At 48.2% G+C, this 21,861-nt stretch overlaps 2 protein-coding genes across 2 annotated transcripts; one reads left to right on the top strand and one right to left on the bottom strand.

The window, feature by feature from the left end:
• Positions 1–1,222: 1,222 nt before the first annotated feature.
• Positions 1,223–8,609, bottom strand: NUDT21 (nudix hydrolase 21). Its single transcript, XM_075766001.1, has 7 exons — positions 8,362–8,609; positions 5,983–6,183; positions 4,674–4,737; positions 3,956–4,045; positions 3,217–3,292; positions 2,733–2,847; positions 1,223–1,520 (listed from the first exon to the last, which is right to left on the bottom strand). Exons 1-7 carry the CDS (start codon positions 8,475–8,477, stop codon positions 1,499–1,501), a joined length of 684 nt encoding a protein of 227 aa, XP_075622116.1. The 5' UTR covers positions 8,478–8,609; the 3' UTR covers positions 1,223–1,498.
• Positions 8,610–8,787: 178 nt separating this feature from the next.
• Positions 8,788–20,211, top strand: OGFOD1 (2-oxoglutarate and iron dependent oxygenase domain containing 1). The gene is made up of 13 exons (XM_075766000.1): positions 8,788–8,982; positions 9,065–9,213; positions 9,303–9,349; positions 10,061–10,161; positions 11,018–11,134; positions 13,422–13,513; positions 14,135–14,263; positions 14,633–14,746; positions 15,480–15,559; positions 15,698–15,993; positions 17,037–17,153; positions 17,943–18,001; positions 18,528–20,211. The coding sequence occupies exons 1-13, from the start codon at positions 8,826–8,828 to the stop codon at positions 18,687–18,689; spliced, it is 1,620 nt and encodes a 539-aa protein (XP_075622115.1). The 5' UTR covers positions 8,788–8,825; the 3' UTR covers positions 18,690–20,211.
• Positions 20,212–21,861: the final 1,650 nt, after the last annotated feature.

Genomic DNA, 21,861 nt, shown 5'->3' on the forward strand with positions numbered 1-21,861 from the left:
CTCAAACTAGCATGCAGCGATGGAAGATGAGGGATGCTGTTAAATGCCAGGGCTTGACAACACTGCTCTGCTGCTTGTTGTTCTTGTGCTACCTGACTTCCCAGCCTCCACCTTCCCTCACTTCCCTTCTACACACCCCTGCCAGCTTTATTTTCCCTATCTGGCAGATACCTAAGAAACCATACACTTTGCTAACCATACTTCCAGGCCTTCCATCCATAGGACCAAAGTGAACAGCCCTACCATTATTTTTTCAGTATCGATCCCATACTGCACAGCTTCAATTTGACTGAAGCACCACGCTGTCACGATTGTTCCACACATAGCTTACCAGTACCTCTGGCAACAGAACCAAGCACTTTGGCAAGTTTCAATTCTGTTGGTAGCATGCACTCCCAATAATGCCTTCATAAATGCACAAACAACAGTGCATCTTCTGGTCAGAGACAGAATTTGGAAAAAAAAAGTCTTTTAAAGAGTTATTAAGCAAAACTAGGGAAGGTTAAAGGCATTAGGAAGTGACACATTCAAGTGGAATTGATGTTTAGCCAAGCATGTAAAAAACCCAAAACTATAAAGTTGATATTTACTACTGAAAGAGACTGAAATGTTGAGGAGAAAAAGCAGAAGTATGGGCATGCCTTGCAGCATGACACAGCACACTGGTCTACTACAACAGCTCGGCATAACATTGAACTGCTGTGGCATTAGCAAAACATTTCAATGTGATCCAAATTCTGTCCTGTAGCTATGGAAAAATATATAAAATGAATTTCACTTTCCATATCTTAACTGGATCTTGGGCCAGTGCAACAGAATTTGCTGAGGTATTATTTTCTTAAGGGGACAAAGAGTGAGAAGATACACCTTGTATCTCCTCCACGCCTTGTACACGCTTCCAGATCAGTTCTGGTAAGTGCTGAACAATGGCTACGCTTGCCTCTAAGTACTCACTCTCCCTCAAAACTCTGTTCTCTTAAGGTAAGAAAAAAGACTCAAAATTATATTGCACCTACTTATACTGTTTAATCTCTCCCTCAGACTAACTCTCAGCTCAGGGATGCAGATCTGAATGGTCCCCGAATGACTGAGGTCCTCCTCTTGTTTCCAACATCTTCTGTATTCCTGAAGGAAAGTAATAAAGTTTAAAATATGTACCTAAAGATAGGAGACAACTACAGCAGGGGAAAAAAAAAACAAAACGCCAAACCCAAGACAAACAGAATCTTAACCATTTTGTTTAATGTTGTACAAAAAAAATTTGGTGAGTATTACAATGAAAATTGATTAAAACACTGGTATCACACTGCCATACCACTACCTAAACAGTTGAGATTCACTTCTCTATTCATACAATAGAAAGTTTAGTGGCCTTCAGGAAAAGAATGACTTAAAAAAAAAAAAAAATCCTTGTGTCACACTTATTCGTTTCTCTACATTTTAAAGCTGTGCTCACAGAGACGGCTTCTTCTATCAGACTCTTCAGGTATACAGGAATTCAGTTGTAAATAAAGTTGAACCTGAAATTGAAAGGATTATACCAAGTGAGGAATTTTCATGCCTTTTATTTAAGTGACATTTTTATTTAAGTGACATTAAGCAAATGTTTTGTTTCTGTCCTTGATAAGCCTCCAGTCGACAGAACAAAAGCATATTTTTTAATGACAGCTTGATAGTGTAGCAAGAAGCATCATTTTTAACAGCCAATCCTACACTAGCTTTGCACGACAGTCTCTTAAGGTTACAGAAAAACTAATTATTAACATTTCATCTCTGAAGAGAGCTTCATGGACATGCAAATACCAGTGAGAGTGACTTTTCCCCACCAGCAACTATTTCACAGCATCTCTGCTATCAGGGCCAACCTTCTATACTCCCAAGAGTAACGTGGGGACATACTCAACAGAACCACTAACTTCTCAACTAGGTTTCACAACAAACAGCGTTCACACAGTGAAAGCAATCATCCATCGCAACTTCCAGATGTCCATGCCTTGGGTGTGCCTGTCGCACTGGTACCGAGCTGGCATTTGGCTGCACAACTGTTTTGCTGGAGAACGTATCTGCTGTCCTTAGAGCAGGAGGAGGGGGAAGCCCCCCTAGCTACAACTGCCAAAACTGGGATTAGATAGAGAAAAAAAAATCCCACAGCATGATACAAGCCTGTTATGGGCTGACATTCTGCTAACAGACTTTTTTCATCAAAGCAGGTAAGTAACAGAAACCAGTGAGACTACTGAGCTCTGGAGACCCGAGGTACAAGCTCTTTTTGGGTAAGAAAGCCAAAGACCGTGTACTCTGGGAAAAGGAAGGAAAAAACACAGCTGTCCCTACAGATACTTGTGTTATAAGCACGCTACACATACCACATTTAATCAGCACAAAGCTGTGATAACATGCACACCTCATTCAGTGCTTCAAACACACATCTTGGCTTTTGCTCTCGCGCTGTCCCTAACGCTTACGAGAAGCTGTTCCTTACCCTGCGTACAGCTTCATCCTCATTATCTTTCACGTTTTCCTTTGCTACAACTGCCAAAGAGCACTTTGGTGCTAGCAAGTTGCGATCGGTGCCTCTAAATTGTCCATCGCATCTTGTCTGAGGCAGATTCTAAGCTCTCTGGGATAGCTGCAACCTTTTCACAGTTGGTTTCTGTAGCACCTAGCCTTGCTCTGGTTTCCCATGGCAAATGTGTTCCCAAGAACCGTAATACAAATAAATCATAAGATACCTGCTCAAAAGTTGAGGAAGGCTGGAAATAATGGGTCCATATCCTGGTGCATTGTCATAGAGCTCAAACAACGGTGCGGCAACGAGCTTGTAATTTTTTGGGACTGCAAACAAGGCTAAAAACAAATGCAAGTTGATTAATAAGAAAAACCACCACACATTCAGCCAAGGCATCCCTGCTCCACACACACCTCAAAACAAGACCACTACATAGAGCACTGTAGCGGGTTTATTCTTTTTCCAGTTAAATATGGGGTTCATATGCTGTACAGTGATGCAGGAGCAGGGACGAGCATTTTCTAGGAATTCCTGTTCAAAGGATCACCTACCTTCAAAACTGACACCAGCATTTAACTTCTGTAGTGATCAACTATAAACAACTGCAAGCAGATGAACACAAAACTTGCTACCACATTTCCTTGCATGAAATGCAAGCAGTTAGACATTGTTATAAATACAATCCTTTGTTACAAACAAACACTCACCCTTTTCTTGAAGCTGGACCAAGAAAAGCTTTTTGTGCTCTTTTGGTTTTGTAATGTGAGCTGGGATATAGGGATACTGGAAGAAAACCAACAAAAATTGGTTGTACAGAGCTTCGAAAATATTGCGTGATCTTAAGTGCTACTTTATAAATTATCAAGCACTGTGCGAGCTTTCAACATGTCATATATTGTTCTTTCATGGCAACAAATAATGAAAACCACTTTTATAAGAAAGTGCTCAGAAAGGAATGCTGTTGCTGTCACAACTATTGACAGGATCTAAAGAGGCACCAATACTCACGAGCAGTTAAAACGACCCAGTAAGACAGAAATATGTTACAGCAAACTGAGCAACTATTCTCAGTATTAAAGCGTTTAGAAATAGGGCAGCGAGACTATTTTATTTACAGGGCATCTGTTCCACACGCAGCAGTGCAAGAGTTTCCATTGTGGCTACAACAGGAATTTAAATGGTGTGTCTGGCTCAGCACGGGACTGGAATCTATGACATCCAGTGGTTTCTCATCCATCAGGATGGGTGTGAGGAGGGAGAGGAGAGTTTCCACAAGAAAAAGTTTGTAGTTTCTCTCTTGAAAAGGAGATGAAGTAGGTAAAAAAACAGAAAAAACTAACTGCTCTTGCGGCAGGTACTCAAAAAAGCCCAACTGTTAGGTTGAAGGCCTTAGGAAGAACAGTCTGTACTTGACTGAAGAAGATGAAAGTCAACATGAGCACTCACCTGTGGAGGTTCAAAGTTCGGTCTCCACCAGTTACCAATGCAGTCATCGATCACCCAGTCTTGCTGAACACCATCCTGACGACCCAGTATCTACCAAAAACCCAGTTATAGTCAATCTTTTTTAGAAAACATACACTGGAAGCATGAAGACTTGCTGTAAAATGGGTCTGATTTAATTCAAGAAGTGCTCTGGACCAGCTTTTAATAGAGTATTTTTGTATAACGTGACACTTTTTAGTAAAAGCCTCACCTGACAGAACAAGGGCACTTTCAACAGCATTTCAAATTCCATGCTGTATTCAGTTGAACCGAGTCCCATCAGACCAAAAGGTGAAATGCAACATTACGCTACTCAACAGAATTAATTTAGGCTATGTGGAGAGCATGGAAGGTTAACTGGTGCATTGGGAAGACCATCTCAAAGGAAAGTCCTCATTAGTTGTGCTCCACGACATATTCTGTTGCCCATCTGCACACTTACTTGCCTGAAGGCAGCCAAAAAGCCAAGCTGCAAATGAACACAGGGCTGGAGCAGTGAGTAGGTCACACTCATCATGCAGATAACAAATAAAGCCCTAACTTTTCATTTAACTACCCAAGAACATCACAAAAGCATCAAAATAATAGAAGCAATAAGGAGACTAATGCTTTGGCTTATTCTGATAACTCTAAAATAATCCAACATTCTGGTATAGCAACATAACAAAAGAAAACAGACCTCTGTCATTAAGCGTTTGAGCCCTTCTACTTCATCTTCTCCTGGATTGAGTTCACCCCCGGGTCTGTTAAAATAATCAATGACGAAAGCTAAAGTTACATTTCATTGTATTTACAGACTTTCACAGGTAAGTTGGGATGTGCTTCCAGGCAGGGAGTTACAAATTCACTCAAGGCTCCTAAGTCAGAAGTTCCAAATCTAACTTTGCTGAATTTGAAGACAGTAGGACAGCTTTCACCAACACCGCAGCTACTCTATGTCCCTTAAAAAAAACCCCACATTATATAAAATACTTTAACTTCAGCAGGACAAAGTCTAACAATATACATGATAATAACTGGGAGACTTAAAAGGTAAAGTTTTAACAAGAATATAAAACCACCGGAAGTTGAAGAAAGAGTTACAAATACTGACCATATCTGTTCTTATCTCAAAAAAAGTGCTCACTGAAGCACACAGGAAGAAAATAAAACTCATGTGGAGAACCATCCTGCATTTGATGCAAGGTTAATGAAAAAACCCCCAAAACCCAACCCTAAGCCCACATTTTCACCATTACAGAGTTTTGCAAAACTTTAGAGTCTAGCCTATTTCGTCCACAAACATCCCCTAAATCAAGATGTCAAAAAAGAATGTGAATTTAAAAAAATCAATTTCTCACACACATAGAATTCAGAACAAACAATATAAATGTTAAAAACATAAGACCAAGAACACAAACATGATAACGTGAGACAAGTCAAGCCCACTGAGTTTAAACAAGAAAACGAGCACCACCACCATCACTACGATCACACGGTCCAAATACTAGAACTTCACTTCAGTAGTGATAACTACGAGAAGAACTGAGGCAATTTTCTCAAATTCAGATGCCTACCTTTCTTGCTGCACCCAGCTCACCCTGTAGTTTGTAAACAAATATCCTGCACTTACTGGGGTTTATGCCTTGAGCTTCACGTTACCATTTCTGCAGCCACAGCATAACTATATTTAAGCATAACGGCTTTCACAATGTAAGTACAACATGTTAACTACTGATAACGAGTTTTAAACAGGATATTACCATAGTGATGTACCGTAACTAAGATTTCCAGTCAGTTCCACCTCTCTCATGAGCAGAGTCAGGCAAATACACTTTAGATGAAAACCGCACCATTCAAAAAAGTTTTCCCAGATTAAGTCTTTGCAACAAATGAATCTCATTCAAAACATCTATCAGTTAGTCACGCTTTAACCTGTAGCCTGTATGTTTAGTGGTCTGTGACAATAAAGTTAAATTAAAAGTTACATTCAGGAAACAGACACTTACAGCTTGAAAAAAGTTGTACCCAGCTGCAGTAAGAGCACGTGGGGCAGCCTGTGCTCGTGTACAATCAGCACCCCTTCCACTGTCCGCCTCATGCCAATCTTGTCAAACTCTTCCCTCATGCGCTGAAACCGAGCTGCCACGGAACTGTCCTTCTCATAGAGGGGTTCCTTCGTACCAAACGTGTAATTTGTCAGAGGATATCTGTAAGGGGGAAGAAAATATGTTACTGCAAAACAAGAAATCTAAAATTAAATCACTATGACACAGCATCCACCCTGAGGCAGAACCTTCTGTGCTTGATGGAATGGTAACTCATTCGTAGAAGTGTTTGTGATTTCCAGGGCCCCCATCACACGGAGGTCTGCACTACGATACATGCAAGCGCAGAAAGTCCTGCTGACCAAAACACTAGCGTGGTGCTGAGTCAAAAGAAGGAGAGGAGGCCAGAAGAACCAGCAGCAACTCTGATTCAACAGCCACCCTCTTTGATCTCCACACCGCAGAGAAAAGGCTCTGAGAGGAGCTGGGAAAGGGACAGGAGAGAAAAGCTCTGCTGAGAAGGAAGGAAGCTGCACAGACAGCAGGTTGTTTTTTTTTTCTGCAGAAGTAATAAGAGCCTGAGAACTAAAGTGTTAGAAGTGGTTTTATTCTGAAGTGGGAAATCAGACATCTGGATCACATAAGAGCAGAAATGCAGAATGTGTAAGCGCAGGGCCGGGAGCCTGGGGTAAGATCAAGAGGGCGAGCAGATCACTCTGTTGAGCTAGGTGTTGGACCTCTGCATTCCCCAGTAACACCAAAGTAGAAATTTGAGAAAACTCTCCAGGTGAGAGGGACTGAGAAGAGTCAGAAAAGAAAAGAAAGCTTAGGCAAGAAATCGGTCAGTCCTAGACAGCACAGTCAGCAATAGGAAAGTGTTACTGTATAACAAAATCAGAGTAACACAGAGATCTGATGGCACCAGGCCTGGAGGGAAGTCAGGATCATCAGGGTAAGTCAAAAGTGAGAGGAAAATGGGTTCTGGGCAGAGCAGTAACGAGTTATCACTGTGGTTTTATTGACTTGTGGCATACAGCAATGGAATTACCAGAATACACAACTGATTTCATGGCAAACTTTTTCCTTGAGATGCATCTCACCATGTCTCCACAATACTTAATCGTGTCCAATTTAAGTAGCATACACTCTCCCCGCCCTCAAATTTTCCTCACTGTGGCAAAATCACAAGCCAGTTGCAGCTGTTTGAACTTTCTCATGAACACAAGTGAGCCAAAACAACCAGTTTCCTAACTGCAGATTCATTTATTATCAAGCTCCCCCTCCCTTTCATTTACATCTTAGAACCAGTGACATTTCTCTTCCCATTCATTTCCATTTTTAGATACACAAATCTCTTTATTAATAATCTACTACGCTAACCCATACTATACTAATGTGGGCACATTAGTCTGTACATCAAAACCCTCAGCCTATACTTTAAAAAAAAAAAAAGTCGATGTCAATAGCACAGCTTCCCGCTGAGTCTTTCTTTAGAAAAACTATAAAAACATTCCAATCTCTGAAGATCATATTTGAACTTCCACATGACTCTAACTGTGAATAAACTCAGCCAAAAAAAATACATGAGTCTGCGATTAATAACGAAAATTTCATACTGTGACAGTGAGAATTTGCTGTTTCTGCAAGTTGACAGATGTACGCATCTATCAGAGTTTACTACACGAAGCTAAAGTATAAGGTTTCTTATATAAGGCAAGTAAATATTTATTAGTAAATAGTTTTTATTTATGACAGCAGTAACATTTTCTCTGGCAGGAGCCACTCTGGGTGTTAAGTGTGGTGCCCTGCACCAGACAAGGCACCCCCACACCCCTAACCCCATCCTACTGACCACACCGGGGGAGCCTGCGCCCCACCTAGGCCTGTTTCTCTCTGCCACCAAAAGCAGAGCAGACCAGAAGCTGGATGATGCCCCTCACACCTAAATACCCCCCAGCTGTCCTACTTGGGGTTCACACCTCCCGCACCAGATGCTGCTTCTATACACTAAAGCACATACGCTAAAAGCTCCACATTCCCCCGATGGCTGACAAGCTTTCAGTGCCCCCAGTATCCTACAGCGAGGAGCTTCACAGCTTAACAGCACGGTCCTGTAAGGGGGGGCAGACCCCTCGCCTCGAACCGGGCTCTTTTGCCACCTTCCCCTCAGCCCCCCGGCCGGCGGAGGGCCCGGACCCCGGGCGGCCCTCGCTGAGGGAAAAACCTCCCGCAGGCTGCCCAAGGGCGGCCCCGGGGCTGTTGAGGGAGCGGGGAAGGGCTCGCTAGCGGGACAGGGCGGGGGCAAGGCCCGGGCCCGGGCAGGCCCGAGGCGGCGCTCACAGGTTGATGGTCCTCTCCAGCGTGAGCGGCTTCGTCTGCTGGATGTACTTGTTCCCGAACTGGTTCACCCCGCGGGGCCAGCCGGTCTGCGAACGGTTGGGCGGCACCACGGACATGGCGGCGCGGCGGGAGGCGGCGAGGGAGCGAGGGAGCGGTCAGTGCTCGGCGGCGGGAACCGCGTCCGCCATTAACCTCCCCGCCAGGCCGCACTCCCTCCGCGCGCCGCCCCACCGGAACCGCCCGCCGCACTTCCGGTGCCGACCATAGAGAGGAGCCTCTCTGTCTCCCCCAGCACCTCCGCACCGGGGGGAGAAGCAGCCGCCCGCTCACTGGCGTTTTACCGCCGCGCTCCTCCCTCTCCCCTCTCTCATTGGCCAGCGGGACGAGGCTCCGCCTCTCGTGTGATTCGATTGGCTCGGCGGACGGCGCGGGGGCCGCCGGGAGCTGTAGTCAGCGGGAGCAGTATGGGCGCCAAGCGGCGCGGGGCCGTGGCGCCGCCGCCGCCGGGGAAGAAGCGCGGGAAGCGGGAGGCGCGCGCCGAGCTGTGCGCCGCCCTCAGGGACCCGGCGCTGCGGGAGCGGGCGGCGGCAGCCTGGGGCCGCGGGGAGCCGCTCCGCTACGGTACGCCCCGACCCCTCCCCGGGCCCCGGCCTGTGCGGCGGCGGGCCCCGCGCTCCCCTCACCGGCGGCGTTTCCCTTGCAGAGGCGGCGGCGGCGGTGGAGCCGGCTCCGTTCCGGCACGGTGTCATCCCCGGCTTCCTGGCGGTCCCGGCCTTCGCGGAGGCGTTGCGCGATGAGCTGCTGGGCCTCGGTTTTCGCGGGCGGCGTAACGATCTCCTGTCCCTGCGGCAGGTGGGCCCCGGGGGGCCGGGCGGGCCGAGCCGGGCTGGGCCGCGTCGTCCTAACCCCCGTCCCTTCTTCTCTTCCATGGGCCACCGCAGTCCGAGGAGCTGGGGGCAAGGCCGGAGCCCCACGTCGCCGCGCTGAGGTAAAACGCCGGCTCGGGGCTTTGCCAGCTCCGGGTGAAAAGCCCGGGGAAGGTGAGGGGCTGCGGGGTGGGCCGGGCCAGAAACCGGCCCTGGGGAGCTGAATCGATGTGGCCGTGAAGTCAGTTAAGGGTTTTCTTCTGAGCAGCGGGCTCTGATCCAGCCCTCGGGTATCTGTCACTTCTGCAGTGCTTAGCTGTCCCCTTACAGCCGATTTCACACTCGCTGCTGGTTGTCGTTGTGCGTGCTGTAAGCGCTGGGCCGTTTGCATAGAATCCCAGACTGGTTTGGGTTGGAAGGGACCTCACAGCCCATCCAGTGCCACCCCTGCCATGGGCAGGGACACCCTCCACTAGCCCAGGTTGCCCAAAGCCCCATCCAACCTGGCCTTGAACACTGCCAGGGAGCCAGGGGCAGCCACAGCTTCTCTGGGCACCCTGTGCCAGGGCCTCACCACCCTCACAGGGAAGAATTTCTCGTAACATCTCATCTCAATCTCCCCTCTTTTAGTTTAAACCCATTACCCCTTGTCCTATCCCTGATAAACAGTTCCTGGCCAGCTCCTGTGTGGCTCTACAGAAATACACTGACACTGGCAGCAACAGCACCTTTAACTGTTTAAATAGTTGGAAGGGAGATAATAAATTAATTTAGGCTATGCTGATGTGCTTTATTAACATGGGAGGACACTTAGCTTGTGCTTGTTTTCTCAGGCATGCTCTATGTGAAGAATTCAGAGCGTGGCTTTCTGCTGTGACCCAGATTGAGCTGGAGCCAACTATTGACATCTCCTGTGCTAAATATGAATATACTGGTCAGTCTGTAAGCGATCCGTTCCCTAAAGCTTCTGTGGGCGTGTAGGAAACGAAATGTCAGCAGAATACCTAATTACATATCCTACCCCAACCCCTTTCTAGTTCCAGAGGGGCCTAGAAACTATCAGCAGTAAATCAAAGTCTCAGCAAACGAAGTACAAATGACGGAAAAACTGTTCCTGTAGTTCCCTTGCTGATGGCTTTAACTGGGCCCAGCGCTGTCGCGAGCCCCCACCTTTTCAGAGATGTTCGGCCCGCGTTTGCATGCCCACTTCTGTGTGAAAGGGTGATGTGTTCGGCTTCCAAACGCCACAGTTGAGTTTGTGAAGTCTGATGCTAAAACGTCACCTCAGTGAGTCCAGGTTACAACCGCGCCTACCCTTTTAGTTGTGAAAAATCACTGTAGGAAGGGGAAAAGTATTACTGCTGTCAGCTCTACTTTTTAAAAGTCTTTTGCACCATGAATTGTTGGCCCAGCTTTTCTGTTCCCAGGGCTCCCCCTCCCCTCTATTCCAGCAACTAACTTACTCAAAGGGCAGTTCTGTATTTAAAAGAGCTCAAGTCATTATTTAAGCTCTTTCCACCGTGTCCAGTGACAGCCACGGAGGGGTGGATGACGAGTTATAACTGCCTGTACCTTCGAAGTGGGTTAATCTGCTGGTTGTAGTGCAATCCCACAGCAGTTAATCTTGCAAATCTTGGGCTCGTGATGCTGACAAGTGAAAATGCAGTTCTTGGAAAGGGCATGTTTTTTCTTGTTGTATTCCTGTGAGGACAAAGCTGGGAAGCAGCCACTGGAATGACTCACGTGTGTACTGGAAAGGTGCTACTGCAGCAAAATGTGTGTAATTGCAGACGTCTTGCTGTGCCACGACGATGAGCTGGAAGGTCGGAGAATTGCTTTCATCCTGTACCTCGTGCCACCCTGGGAGGAAGGCGATGGGGGAACGCTGGACCTGTATAGCACAGATGGTAAGCGCTCGGAGCTCAGCCGCAGGTGGCTGAAAAAGAGGAAGTTTATGTGCCCCGTGCAGCAATTTTCTCTTCAAACAGTACAAGGGAGATAAAGAGTTTCTCCTTTGTCCAGAGAACCTGCTGTACAGGTAGAATTTGCACCTTAGAGGTGGGCTGTAGCAGGCTTTGCAGACAGTGCTAATGGGTGACAGCAGAGGAGCAGCAGAAAGTCATAGAATCACAGAATGGTTTGGGTCGGAAGGGACCTTAAAGATCATCTAGTTCCAACCCCCCTGCTGCGGGCAGGGACACCCTCCACTAGACCACATTGCCCAAAGCCTCATCCAACCTGGTCTTAAACACTTCCAGGGATGGGGCCTCCACAACCTCTCTGGGCAACCTGTGCCAGTGCCTCACCACTCTAACAGTAAAGACTTTCTTTCTAACATCTAATCTAAATCGACCCTCCTTCAGCTTAAACCCATTCCCCCTTGTCCTGTCACGACACTCCCTGATAACCAGTCCCTCACTATCTTTCCTGTAGCCCCTTCAGGTACTGGTAAGCTGCAATTACATCTCCCCGGAGCTGCCTTTTCTCCAGGCTGAACAACCCCAACTCTCTCAGCCTGTCCTCATAGCAGAGGTGCTCCAGCCCTCTGATCATCTCTGTGGCCTCCTCTGGACTCTCTCCAACAGCTCCATGTCTCTCCTGTACTGGGGCCCCCAGAGCTGGACCCAGTACTGCAGGTGGGGTCTCACCAGAGCGGAGTAGAGGGGCAGGATCACCTCCCTCGACCTGCTGGTCACGTATCTTTAGATGCAGCCCAGGACACGGTTGGCTTTCTGGGCTGCAAGTGCACGCTGCCGGCTCATGTTGAGCTTTTTGTCAATCAATACCCCCAAGTCCTTCTCAGGGCTGCTTTCAATCCATTCCTCGCCCAGCCTGGAGTCGTGCTTGGGATTGCGCCGTCCCATGTGCAGGATCTTGCACTTGGCCTTGTTGAACTTCATGCGGTTCGCACGGGCCCAGTACCGACCCCTGAGGAACGCCACTCATCGCTGTTCTCCACTTGGACATTGAGCTGTTGATCACAACTCTTTGAGTGCGACCATCCAGCCAATTCCTTATCCACCGAGTGGTCCATCCATCGAATTCATGCCTCTCCAATTTAGAGACAAGGATGTCGTGCGGGACAGCATCAAATGCCTTGCACAAGTCCAGGTAGACGACTTCAGTTGCCCTTCCCTTATCCACCGAGGTTGTAACCCCATCATAGAAGGCCACCAAGTTTGTCAGGCACGATTTGCCCTTAGTGAAGCCGTGTTGGCTGTCACCAATCACCTCCTTATTTTCCATGTGCCTGAGCATGGTCTCCAGGAGGGTCTGCTCCATAATCTTGCCAGGCATGGAGGTGAGACTGACCAGCCTGTAGTTCCCTGGGTCTTCCTTTTTTCCCTTCTTAAAAATGGGGGTTATGTTTCCCCTCTTCCAGTCGGCAGGAACTTCGCCGGACTGCCAGGACTTCTCAAATATGATGGAGAGTGGCCTGGCCACTTCATCCACCAGTTCCCTCAGGACCCACGGATGCAACTCATCAGGTCCCATGGACTTGTGCACCTTCAGGTTCCTTAGATATTCTCGAACCTGATCTTCTCCTGCAGTGGGTGGTTCTGCATTCTCCCAGTCCCTGCCTTCTGTGACCTGGGCAGTGTGGCTCAAGCATTTGCCAGTGAAGACTGAGGCAAAGAAGTCATTGAGTACGTCAGCCTTCTCCATATCCCGGGTAACCAGGTCACCCGTTTCATTCCGGAGGGGACCCACATTTTCCCTCATCCTCCTTTTCTCACTAACATACTACAGAAGCTTTTCTTGTTGTCCTTGACATCCGTGGCCAGACTAATTTCTATCAGGGCTTTGGCTTTCCTAACCTGATCCCTGGCTGCTCAGACAGCTTCTCTGTATTCCTCCTAGGCTACCTGCCCTTGCTTCCACCCTCTGAAGGCTTCCTTTTTTTGTTTAACATGTAGAGGGGAATCCTTTTTTTCCCATTTTTTCAAAGGGTCAAGAGTGGAGGCAGGATGGAAGCAATGCCAGTAACTGTGCTTGGAGCTCTATAAAGCGATTGAGATAACTTCCCATTCCAGCAGCAGAAGTCCACCGATTCTTCATCAAGCCTTGCTCTGAGCTCCATCCCTTACACCCAGGTGTCTCGCCAGTTGCAACGTCACAAAGTCAGAGAGAAATGGCAGTTTCTAGTGCGTTCCAACTTGTACCTTAACCAGAGTATGTTTTCTTCCTCCTCAGAACACTTTCAGCCACAGCAAATCGTCAAGTCATTAGTGCCTTCGTGGAACACGCTGGTTTTCTTTGAAGTGTCTCCAGTCTCTTTCCACCAGGCAAGGAGCTGTCTTTTGTTTGTTTTTTGATTCTCAATTGTTGTGGTTATTCATTCTGCGTGTTGTTACAGTCCTGATGGGGAGGGAGAAGGGAAAGGGAGAACAAGCATGGGTAGAACAGATACTCTGCGAAGTGTTGCATGTTACAGGCAGGACTTCAAGGAGGAAGAGAACTGACAAAGCCAACTTTAAACTATCAGTCAAGCTTGGTCATCCTGGAGGAAGAAAAATTTCCATTTCTACTTTGTGTTGCTCTCCTGGCAAGCCACCGCTGTGGATTTGGCTGTGGTGACGAGAGAGACTTTTGTTTGCTGCTTGTTTTAAACTAGCTCACATTTTTCACGCAGCTCCAGAAGAGCTCCTCGGCACATCACCTCGCCAACAGGGCACTGTGCAGATACGGCTGCACGGCCTCGGTAACATAGGCGTAGTGGGGTGCCCTACTGTAGAACTGCCAATACGGTTAAGTCACGCTTTGTGGCACTTGTCGGGAAGATGCCTGGCAACAGGATAAATAAATAGTCCGTGGAACTGCATGATACAAACACCTGGCCGAGATCTGAAACTGCAGTGTGCCTGAGAATACCGCAGGCTGTAACATGCTGCTCAACCTTGTTCCAGGTGTCGGAAGTTCTGTCTCGGGAGAAGTGCCGCTTGTCAGTGAGCGGCTGGTTTCACGGTCCATCAATAGTCAGACCTGCACGCTACCATGACGCTCCCTTGCCCAGGAGCCCACACATTCCCTGCGATGTGAGTAACAAGCCGACACCTGCTTGTCTGCGTTTCTATTTCTTTCATGTCCCTGGAACACCTGTTACCGGACACACTGATGCTTGAGGATGCTTTAATCTTTAACTTATCCCATTCTCTTTTTTTTTTGTTTCCTGTCCATAAATTCGTAGCTGGTTTCTTTCTTGTATCTCTTTCTTCACTCTGTACATTTTGCATACCTACGATAGTGCAGAGAACGCAGCAAGTACTGGTGGTGCGATGAAATGAAGAAGGGAATGGAGTGTGTGTGTGGGGAGGAGTCCAACCCTGTGGCCAGCTGGGTATGGGGGAAGTGGGGAATCCTTTTTACTTTTGCAAATTCAGCATTCAAATCCATTTACCTTCCAGCATGAAGTCTTGTATGAGTGGATCAATCTAGTTTATTTGGACATGGATTCCCAAGCTCAAATCCAGGAGGAATTTGAGGAGCGATCAGAAATTCTCCTGAAAGATTTTCTCAAGGTGAGTGCAGTGGTTCAATGGATGTGTTCTGCCAGAAGAGGTCACAGGGCTGGCAGGTACCACACGTCATGCAGGCAGGGAAGGGGCTCATTTGTACTGGAACCACTCTTTGGTTTCACTCCCTAAAGGGGAATGGACCCGGTGACCTCAAGAGGTGCCATCCAACCTCAACCATTCTGTGATTTTGTGGACAGATCCCCTCTGCCTGCCAGTGCGCTGCTGCACAGGGACTCGTCAAAAATCACAAAATTTCCTTCAACATTCTCATTTCCTGTAAGCAGCAAAGCAGAAGGATGGAAATGCACGTCATCCCGCTTCCTAGCGTTGTGGTGACCAGAGTGCCCTTGCCTGTCTCTCAGCCTCTCGCAGCACTTGGGGAACTCAACCGGTGTGTGAAACACATGACCCGTGACAGTTTTGGTCTTACATGTAAGGCTTTGCTTTTCAAGGCTGATTTACCTCTGGTTTACTGGGCATCCGTGTCTCAGTGAAACTGCGTTCTCACCGGCAGATAATCCAACTAACATTTGATACCTGTTGGTCGCTGGCACTGAAAAGACACCATGCCTGCCCAGGCTATGCCCCTCAATTCAGCAGTCTTCAGGAGCCTCAAACAAGTCAGGAAAAAAAAAATTAGAGTGCCTTATCTGAGAGCAGAGGACTGCTGCTTCTAGCACACAAGGGAGCCCTGGAGGCTAAACGTTAAAGTTTCTACACTATCTTTCTCTCCTAGAAAGAGAAATACCAACTACTGTGTGAAGCTCTGGAGAGCAAAGCCATCCAGTGGAGTAGCCGGGGGCCTGCCAATAAGAGGTGAGGAATGCCAGTGTCCTGCACTTACTGATCGGGGGGAGCGGGAGCTGCCATGAGGCTGCACCGCCTGATGCCGCCCCCACAGACATGGTTCTCCAGCAAGGAGATCTATCTGCTCATACCTCTGCTGTCTTTCAGGCTCTATGAGACAGCGGAGGAAGACAGCCTCCCTGATGTCCTGAAGAAGTTCCTGCATTTCTTACGCTCTGAGGCCTTGTTTTTACTGCTGTCCAACTTCACTGGCCTGAAGCTGCACTTCCTGGCTCCCTCTGATGAGGATGAAGATGCTGGGGAAGGAAGAGCAGATGACACTGCTGGGCACAGTGGTCCCAAACCTGAGCAGGAAGAGGCCGAACAACACGCTGAGAGCAGTCCCCATCAGCCAGACCAGCCTGACAACATCCCTGAAGCACAAGACAGCGAGAAGCAGAATGGTAAGTTGAGTAGCCGCAGTGTGAAAGGAACTGAGTAGAATCCTGACATTAAGGATGTCAGCAGCAGAATTCCAGTGATTTTCACAGAACTAGGACTTCACCTTGTACTGCAGCCAGCACAAACATGGGACTTGATGCATGTCAGATTGAGTATCAAGCGACCATTGCAAAAGAATTTGGAATAATATACTGACTAACTTGAAGATGCTGTTTTGAACAGACCCAAGTCTTAAGGGTGGGACTTGTAGGAGTTAAGGCGTGGCGGGGGGTGTCTGTTAATTGCCTGATAGGCTTTTGCCAACAGTGACATGGTTTCTACATCAACATACTCCTGCTTCAATTAAAGTAGATTCTTGTATGAAACACCAAATCAAAAGGAAGAAAGTGAACAGATCACAAGTAAAGGTAATTTTAGAATTAGAAAAGCGATCCCTGAAAATAGCCTAAATAACTGCTTCGTTGTCAGCAATGAGATATCATTGCTATAAAATATTAATTTTGGATTCATGGATTGGTGCTGTTTATTTAAAATGGTGGCTTTGAAGATAAGGGTAGAATTGTTGAAAATGCCCTTCTTGCACTCAGACAAGTTAGTAGATGCTGGAATAAAAGGTAATCAAAACCCAAGTCGTACCGAAAATCCCACTGGAATACTTTTCTGGTCCAAAGGCTTTGTTTTTCTGATTTGCCTCTTCTGTCTGCCACGTTTCTGCTGTGTGATTTTAAATTCACGTGTGAGGAGGGCATAGTTTGGGGCTGCACGGATTGAAAACTGAGCTAGAGCCATGAGAAAAGAAAGGCTCCCCCAAATTCTGACATACCTCCTGGGACGGCACATGGAGAGTGAGTTCAGAGCAATACCCGCCTTCACTGAAATTTCGGTGTACTTCCAGAGCAGATAGGTTGCTGGCTGTTGAAGTTCAGAGCTCTACTGTCAATCCAGGGCAGGGACAATAAGACAAAAAAGGAAGATTTGGGTAAACCAAAGCACATCACAGCCTTATTGTTTTCCCTGGCTTGTCTGTTCCCTCTCTGAGGCTCAGGTACCCCTGTGTGCGCGGGGGAGCTGAGGCGCTGGACCCACAGGCACTACACTCTGGTCCACGACACTCAGGCAACCGAATTTGCCCTCGACCTGCTCTTCTTCTGCGGCTGCGAGGGTAAGTGGATAAAAGAGAGCTGTCAGACTCTCCCGACAAGGTTGGTATCAAGGAAGGACTTCCTAACCCTCAGCAGTGCTACAATAGCCAAAACCTCCAAGCTTTTTCCTACATAGAAAGGCTCTGTACACTTTATCCTCGTCCTCACTTCTGTGTAAGCCCCGGGTTCAGTAGTCCTCACACAAAGGTTTAGGCACAGCTTTGTCCTTTCCGGCCGGAGCCAGGAGGTGGCGCTTGGGTCGAGGGAAAGGCTGTGCCTGTCCCCAGAACGCTACTCGCTGAGCGGGGACACGGTGGGCGGCCAGGAGGCCAGAATCCCTGCCGGAAGGGTTGCGTTTTGCCCGCTTTTCTCATCACAATTATCACTGCATCTCCAATTCACAAAGCCCGGGGTTTTCAGAGGTTACTTTAGGCGTGCCTAGGCATTTTAGGGTGGTTGCTAGTTAAACTGGTGAAAACAAAACTCTAAACATTAGTATTTGGGACTAGCTGAGCCCAGAACACGTGGCTGAAACCCCCGGCAGATGTTGGTAATTCTACTGAAAGCCTTTTGCATATCTGCTAAGGCAAAACTGTTCTACACTTGAGGAGCAGAAAAGGCAAATCCAGTACATTTGTTTCAAGTTATTCCTGAACAGAAGGAAAAAAAAAAACCAAACCTGGCAGGAGGTAAAGCAGGGATTGTCCTGTATCCAGGGACTGTGGGGTGGAAAACTGGCATCTCCAGGAAGGCTGCATGGAGCCTGGGCAGTGCTGAACTTCCTAAGGAGCTTTCTTTTCTCTTTTAAGACTGGGATCCAGAATATGGTGGCTTTACTTCCTACATCGCTAAAGGTGAAGACGAGGAGGTAAGGACCTCAGTTGCTAGCTGCAAATTAGATAATATCGCTGTGGGTGGAGAGGCGTAATTAGACTTTGTTGTAACACTGGTGTAATCCTAAGGGTGCTCGGTAGTGCACTGGAGCCTTCCTGCCTGAATTACCGCTTTACCGCAGAGCTTAGGCCAGGGACACTGACAGTGCCCGCTGCCACCTGTGCCTGGTGGCATTTGGGAAGGAAGCCCCGGAGGGGCACAAGGCTGTAGCAGGGGTGACGCTTTCCCAGGGAAGCCCTGTTTGCTGCGGCCACGTTCAGTATCAGTGCTAGCGAGAGGGCTGAGCGGTCGTGCTAATAACAAGTCCCGAATCCCTTGCTGCTTAATAAAAGCATCAGGTTGAGGGGTATTAAAGTGGAACTAGGGACATAGTTCATTTTCCAACCCCAGACCTTTGTTCTGACTAGCTTTTGAAACTGGTTTGTTTGTTTCTTCCTAGGAACAACATCAAAGCCTTTTTTTGTGAAACTAATTTCCTCCCTTATTTTCCTGTCTTCCAGCTGTTGACAGTGAATCCAGAGGACAACTGCTTGGCCTTAGTTTATAGGGACAAAGAAACCATGAAGTTTGTGAAATACATCAATCACCATAGCTTGGCACGCCTGAAAAAGCATCCAAACAGAACAGGATTTTGGGATTTTTCCTTTGTCTATTACGAGTGATGGTGTGTGACCATCATCACACAGAAAACAGTGGGGGGGGGCAGGTTCCTACCCAGGCACCATTGCTGCTGGTAACTCCATCACCCAGCGTCGCACGACTGTCAGCTTTCCAGCTGTTCTCTCATGCATCTCTAACCTAATTACAATTGTACATTGACTGATTTTATTTAAAAAAAAAAAAAAAAAAAAAGGAAGCGGGTCAGTTAAATGTTTCAAAGTCTGGTTGGGCAAGTTTTGTTACAAAATGCCCAAGACATTTTCTTGGGCTTAACTATGTTCCCTGGTTGTAGAGGCAAAAATAAAGGAGGTGCCATGGGAAATACGAGGTTTTTCCAGCTGCACAACTCTGTGGAGTTGGGAAGGAGGACAGTGAGGCTACAAAGCTGCTGGTGCTGACGAGGACTTGGCCCTGAAACAAGGAGCAGGACTATGCTAAATGCTGTGTCGACAGACCCAGATGCAGCCCCTTCTCCAAAGAATTTACCAGCTAAACGGACAAGAGACCTGCTCCTGCATCCCTCTGTGCTTGCGCGGGTGCCTGGATGGCTCTGAGAAAGGGTTGTGGCTCCAGCGGTGGGCTGGGAGCAGGAAGGCAGGAACTCACCTCTCCCTGGCTCGTTATCCACTGACAGCGCAGCCTCACATCCTCTCAGTTTTGTCCTGTGGGCTGCCATGCTCCAGCACAGCTTTTGGCACCGGAGAGCAGCTCCGATCTCTCCAGGCAGCAGATAACCAGCTCCTGTGGTAACCAGCACAAGAAACGTGGTGGTCGTGGTGCAGTACTTTCCCTTGGTGCACATTTTCGGCACCGCGAGCAGGACTGTGGCAGGCTGAGGTGTCCAGCCCACCAAGAGGTGCTGTTGCAGAGCCGTGCTGGTTGCTCCAGGAGTCTGAACACCGCCCTGCACAACACCACACCGCCCTGCACAAGGCTTGGCCCTAGCCTGCACGTGCTCACCTAAACCTCTTTTTTGGCAGCAAGGGGACGCAGGTGTACTTTCAGCTCATCCAAGCCAGACAAGGCAGGCCGTGGATTTGCAGTGAGCCGGGGAAGAGCGTGCATGTCATCCTTCCTGCATTGGGAGAGGGCAGCTTTGAGTTAGTCTGCTGCTTCTCCAGGTCCAGGCCTGCTGGTGAAGACCACCGCAGTGGTGTAAGAGCATCGCGGGCAGCAGAGGAGCAGCAAGCTCAAAGCAGAGCTGGCACACGAGTACTCCGCACCTCTCTCAGCTGCGAGATCTACGCTATCTTGTTCATCCTGTGACCTGTCCACCTCAGCTGGCTTCTCTGTGCGCTGCCCAGACTTTCCTGCTTGGTTCTAATCTTCCTTCACTACTGTTTTATGCTACTTACAGAGAGAGAGGGATGAAGCTGGAAACCAATCCAAGTGAGGACAGGACTCCCTTCTTTGTGAATCACTGGTTTCTGGGCAGCAGCTGTTCTTGGGGTGAAAGAAGTTCTTCTGGGCTGCTCCAGTAGAAAGAGACCAGTAACGGAGTTTTCAAAGGAAAAAGAAAATAAAGCAGCAGCAAAATTGTTTGGGTGGTTTGGAACAAAGGTGACAGATACCACAGCTGTTCACAGCATAGTCAGCTAGGCAAAGTTGGGAGTAAATTAATTAACAAAACAAAGTTACTTATTCTACTGCAGCACGGAGCTCAGAGCGTGCTGGGTAGATCCTGAACAGCCCCCAGAAGAGGGAAGGAGCTGGGCGCCCTGAGGCTTGTGGCTGTTCAGCAGGAAGTAATGCACTAGAGGGCACAGCAGCCTCTGCTTGAGCTGTCTACTGGGCACACACCCAACCACCCTTCTGCCTCCGTGACCCGGGTGAAGTGATTTAAATTCGCAGTTAGGATTCAAAGATTCAAAAGTCAACATGTCTCAGCTCTCCCGCCTTCCCTGTTCGGTGCCGAAAGCCAACGGCAGCCCCACACAGGTACCCTGGTGCTGCAGGTACGGGGGGGACAACTCCGCTCGCTGAAGTGTCAAACGACAGGAGCTGCTCGGGGGAGAGGGAGGGCTCGGGCTTTAGACTGCGCCGATAACGGGAGCCCTCTCTATAGATGCTCTTGCTGGAGTCAAATCTGTATTTACAGTTAGGTGTAGCTGCTTGCAAAGTGCTCTGATCACTGTGGAAAAGAATGTGAAACATATACCTACCCACAAAATCAGTAAGCAGGCCAATATAGAGAAATGGGATCGAGAAGAGTAAGCGAAGAGTTACAGAACATCTTGCAGTTGTCAGCTCGTTCCCCACCGGTGACTGTACCTCCAAAGCCTGGCACGTGATGCAGGGTGCCAGCAGCTTTCCCTTACCAAGGTTCCAGGTTACGCAAATGCTCCACAACAGATTTTTGGGGGTTTGGTGGTTATCAGTTTGCCAAGTAGCTGAAAACAGGAACAATTCAATGTGGAGCAACATAAAGCAGTCTACCTGTAGACCAGGCTAAAGGGATGGTGTCTGCCTTCATAAACACGCAGCAAAGAAGTTCTGACATCGGCTATACAGTGAATTAGCATTAATTAAGATGAGCAGCAATCCACAGGACTTGGAGAAACAGGGGTTAAAACCAGATAACCTGGTGTCAAACATTGGTTCCAATTGTTTTGGAACTCCAAGTAGGAACTTGAATTAGGACAATGCAAATCACCCTCACACAGATCCCTCTGCGGCGAGTTCCCGGCAGCAGAGGGGCCGTATGAGGAAGGGTCCAGCCCAAAGAAAGTTTCAGGTGGGCAGGACAGCGGTCCGGACCTGATCCCCAGTGCCTGTACCAAGGCGTGGTGCCATCTAAACCGCCTTGCCAGTGATACCTTAGCAAGCCGCAGCTCTAGTAGCGTGGTTTCAGAGGTTATTCTGTACTTGATCAGCGGTTTAACCTGCTGCAACCAGTTCCCCTCCCGTACCCCAGGACAGGATCACCAGGCGTTAGTCCTGGGCTGAATCGTACCAGCAGGGATTGTTTGCCGCTGATCTCCGGGTGCAGGTTGAGCTCACGTCTGCTTGCTGCCGCGTGCCAGCCAAGGGCTGCTTTATTTGAACGGGCAACTGCAAACCTGGCATCCCTTCCACTTACGGGACATGGATTTTACATTTGGCAGATAAAAGTTGGTTTTACGGGAAAATAAATGACAAAATGAGCCATATCAGAGGTCTGGACTGTGAGTGAAG

This window comes from Balearica regulorum, chromosome 13 (assembly GCF_011004875.1).
Source record: "Balearica regulorum gibbericeps isolate bBalReg1 chromosome 13, bBalReg1.pri, whole genome shotgun sequence".
Lineage (NCBI taxonomy): Eukaryota > Metazoa > Chordata > Aves > Gruiformes > Gruidae > Balearica > Balearica regulorum.

What these genes read in the sequence shown, in the direction of transcription:
- NUDT21 (XM_075766001.1), bottom strand. Translation starts at nt 8,477, where the DNA reads ATGTCCGTGGTGCCGCCCAACCGTTCGCAGACCGGCTGGCCCCGCGGG. An exon ending in GGTACAACTTTTTTCAAGCT is followed by an intron (nt 4,738 to 5,982) that starts GTAAGTGTCTGT and finishes TTATTTTAACAG; the next exon opens with ACCCGGGGGTGAACTCAATC. An exon ending in TCAAACGCTTAATGACAGAG is followed by an intron (nt 4,046 to 4,673) that starts GTCTGTTTTCTT and finishes GGTTTTTGGTAG; the next exon opens with ATACTGGGTCGTCAGGATGG.
- OGFOD1 (XM_075766000.1), top strand. Translation starts at nt 8,826, where the DNA reads ATGGGCGCCAAGCGGCGCGGGGCCGTGGCGCCGCCGCCGCCGGGGAAG. An exon ending in CGGGGAGCCGCTCCGCTACG is followed by an intron (nt 8,983 to 9,064) that starts GTACGCCCCGAC and finishes TTTCCCTTGCAG; the next exon opens with AGGCGGCGGCGGCGGTGGAG. An exon ending in GGACCTGTATAGCACAGATG is followed by an intron (nt 11,135 to 13,421) that starts GTAAGCGCTCGG and finishes CTTCCTCCTCAG; the next exon opens with AACACTTTCAGCCACAGCAA.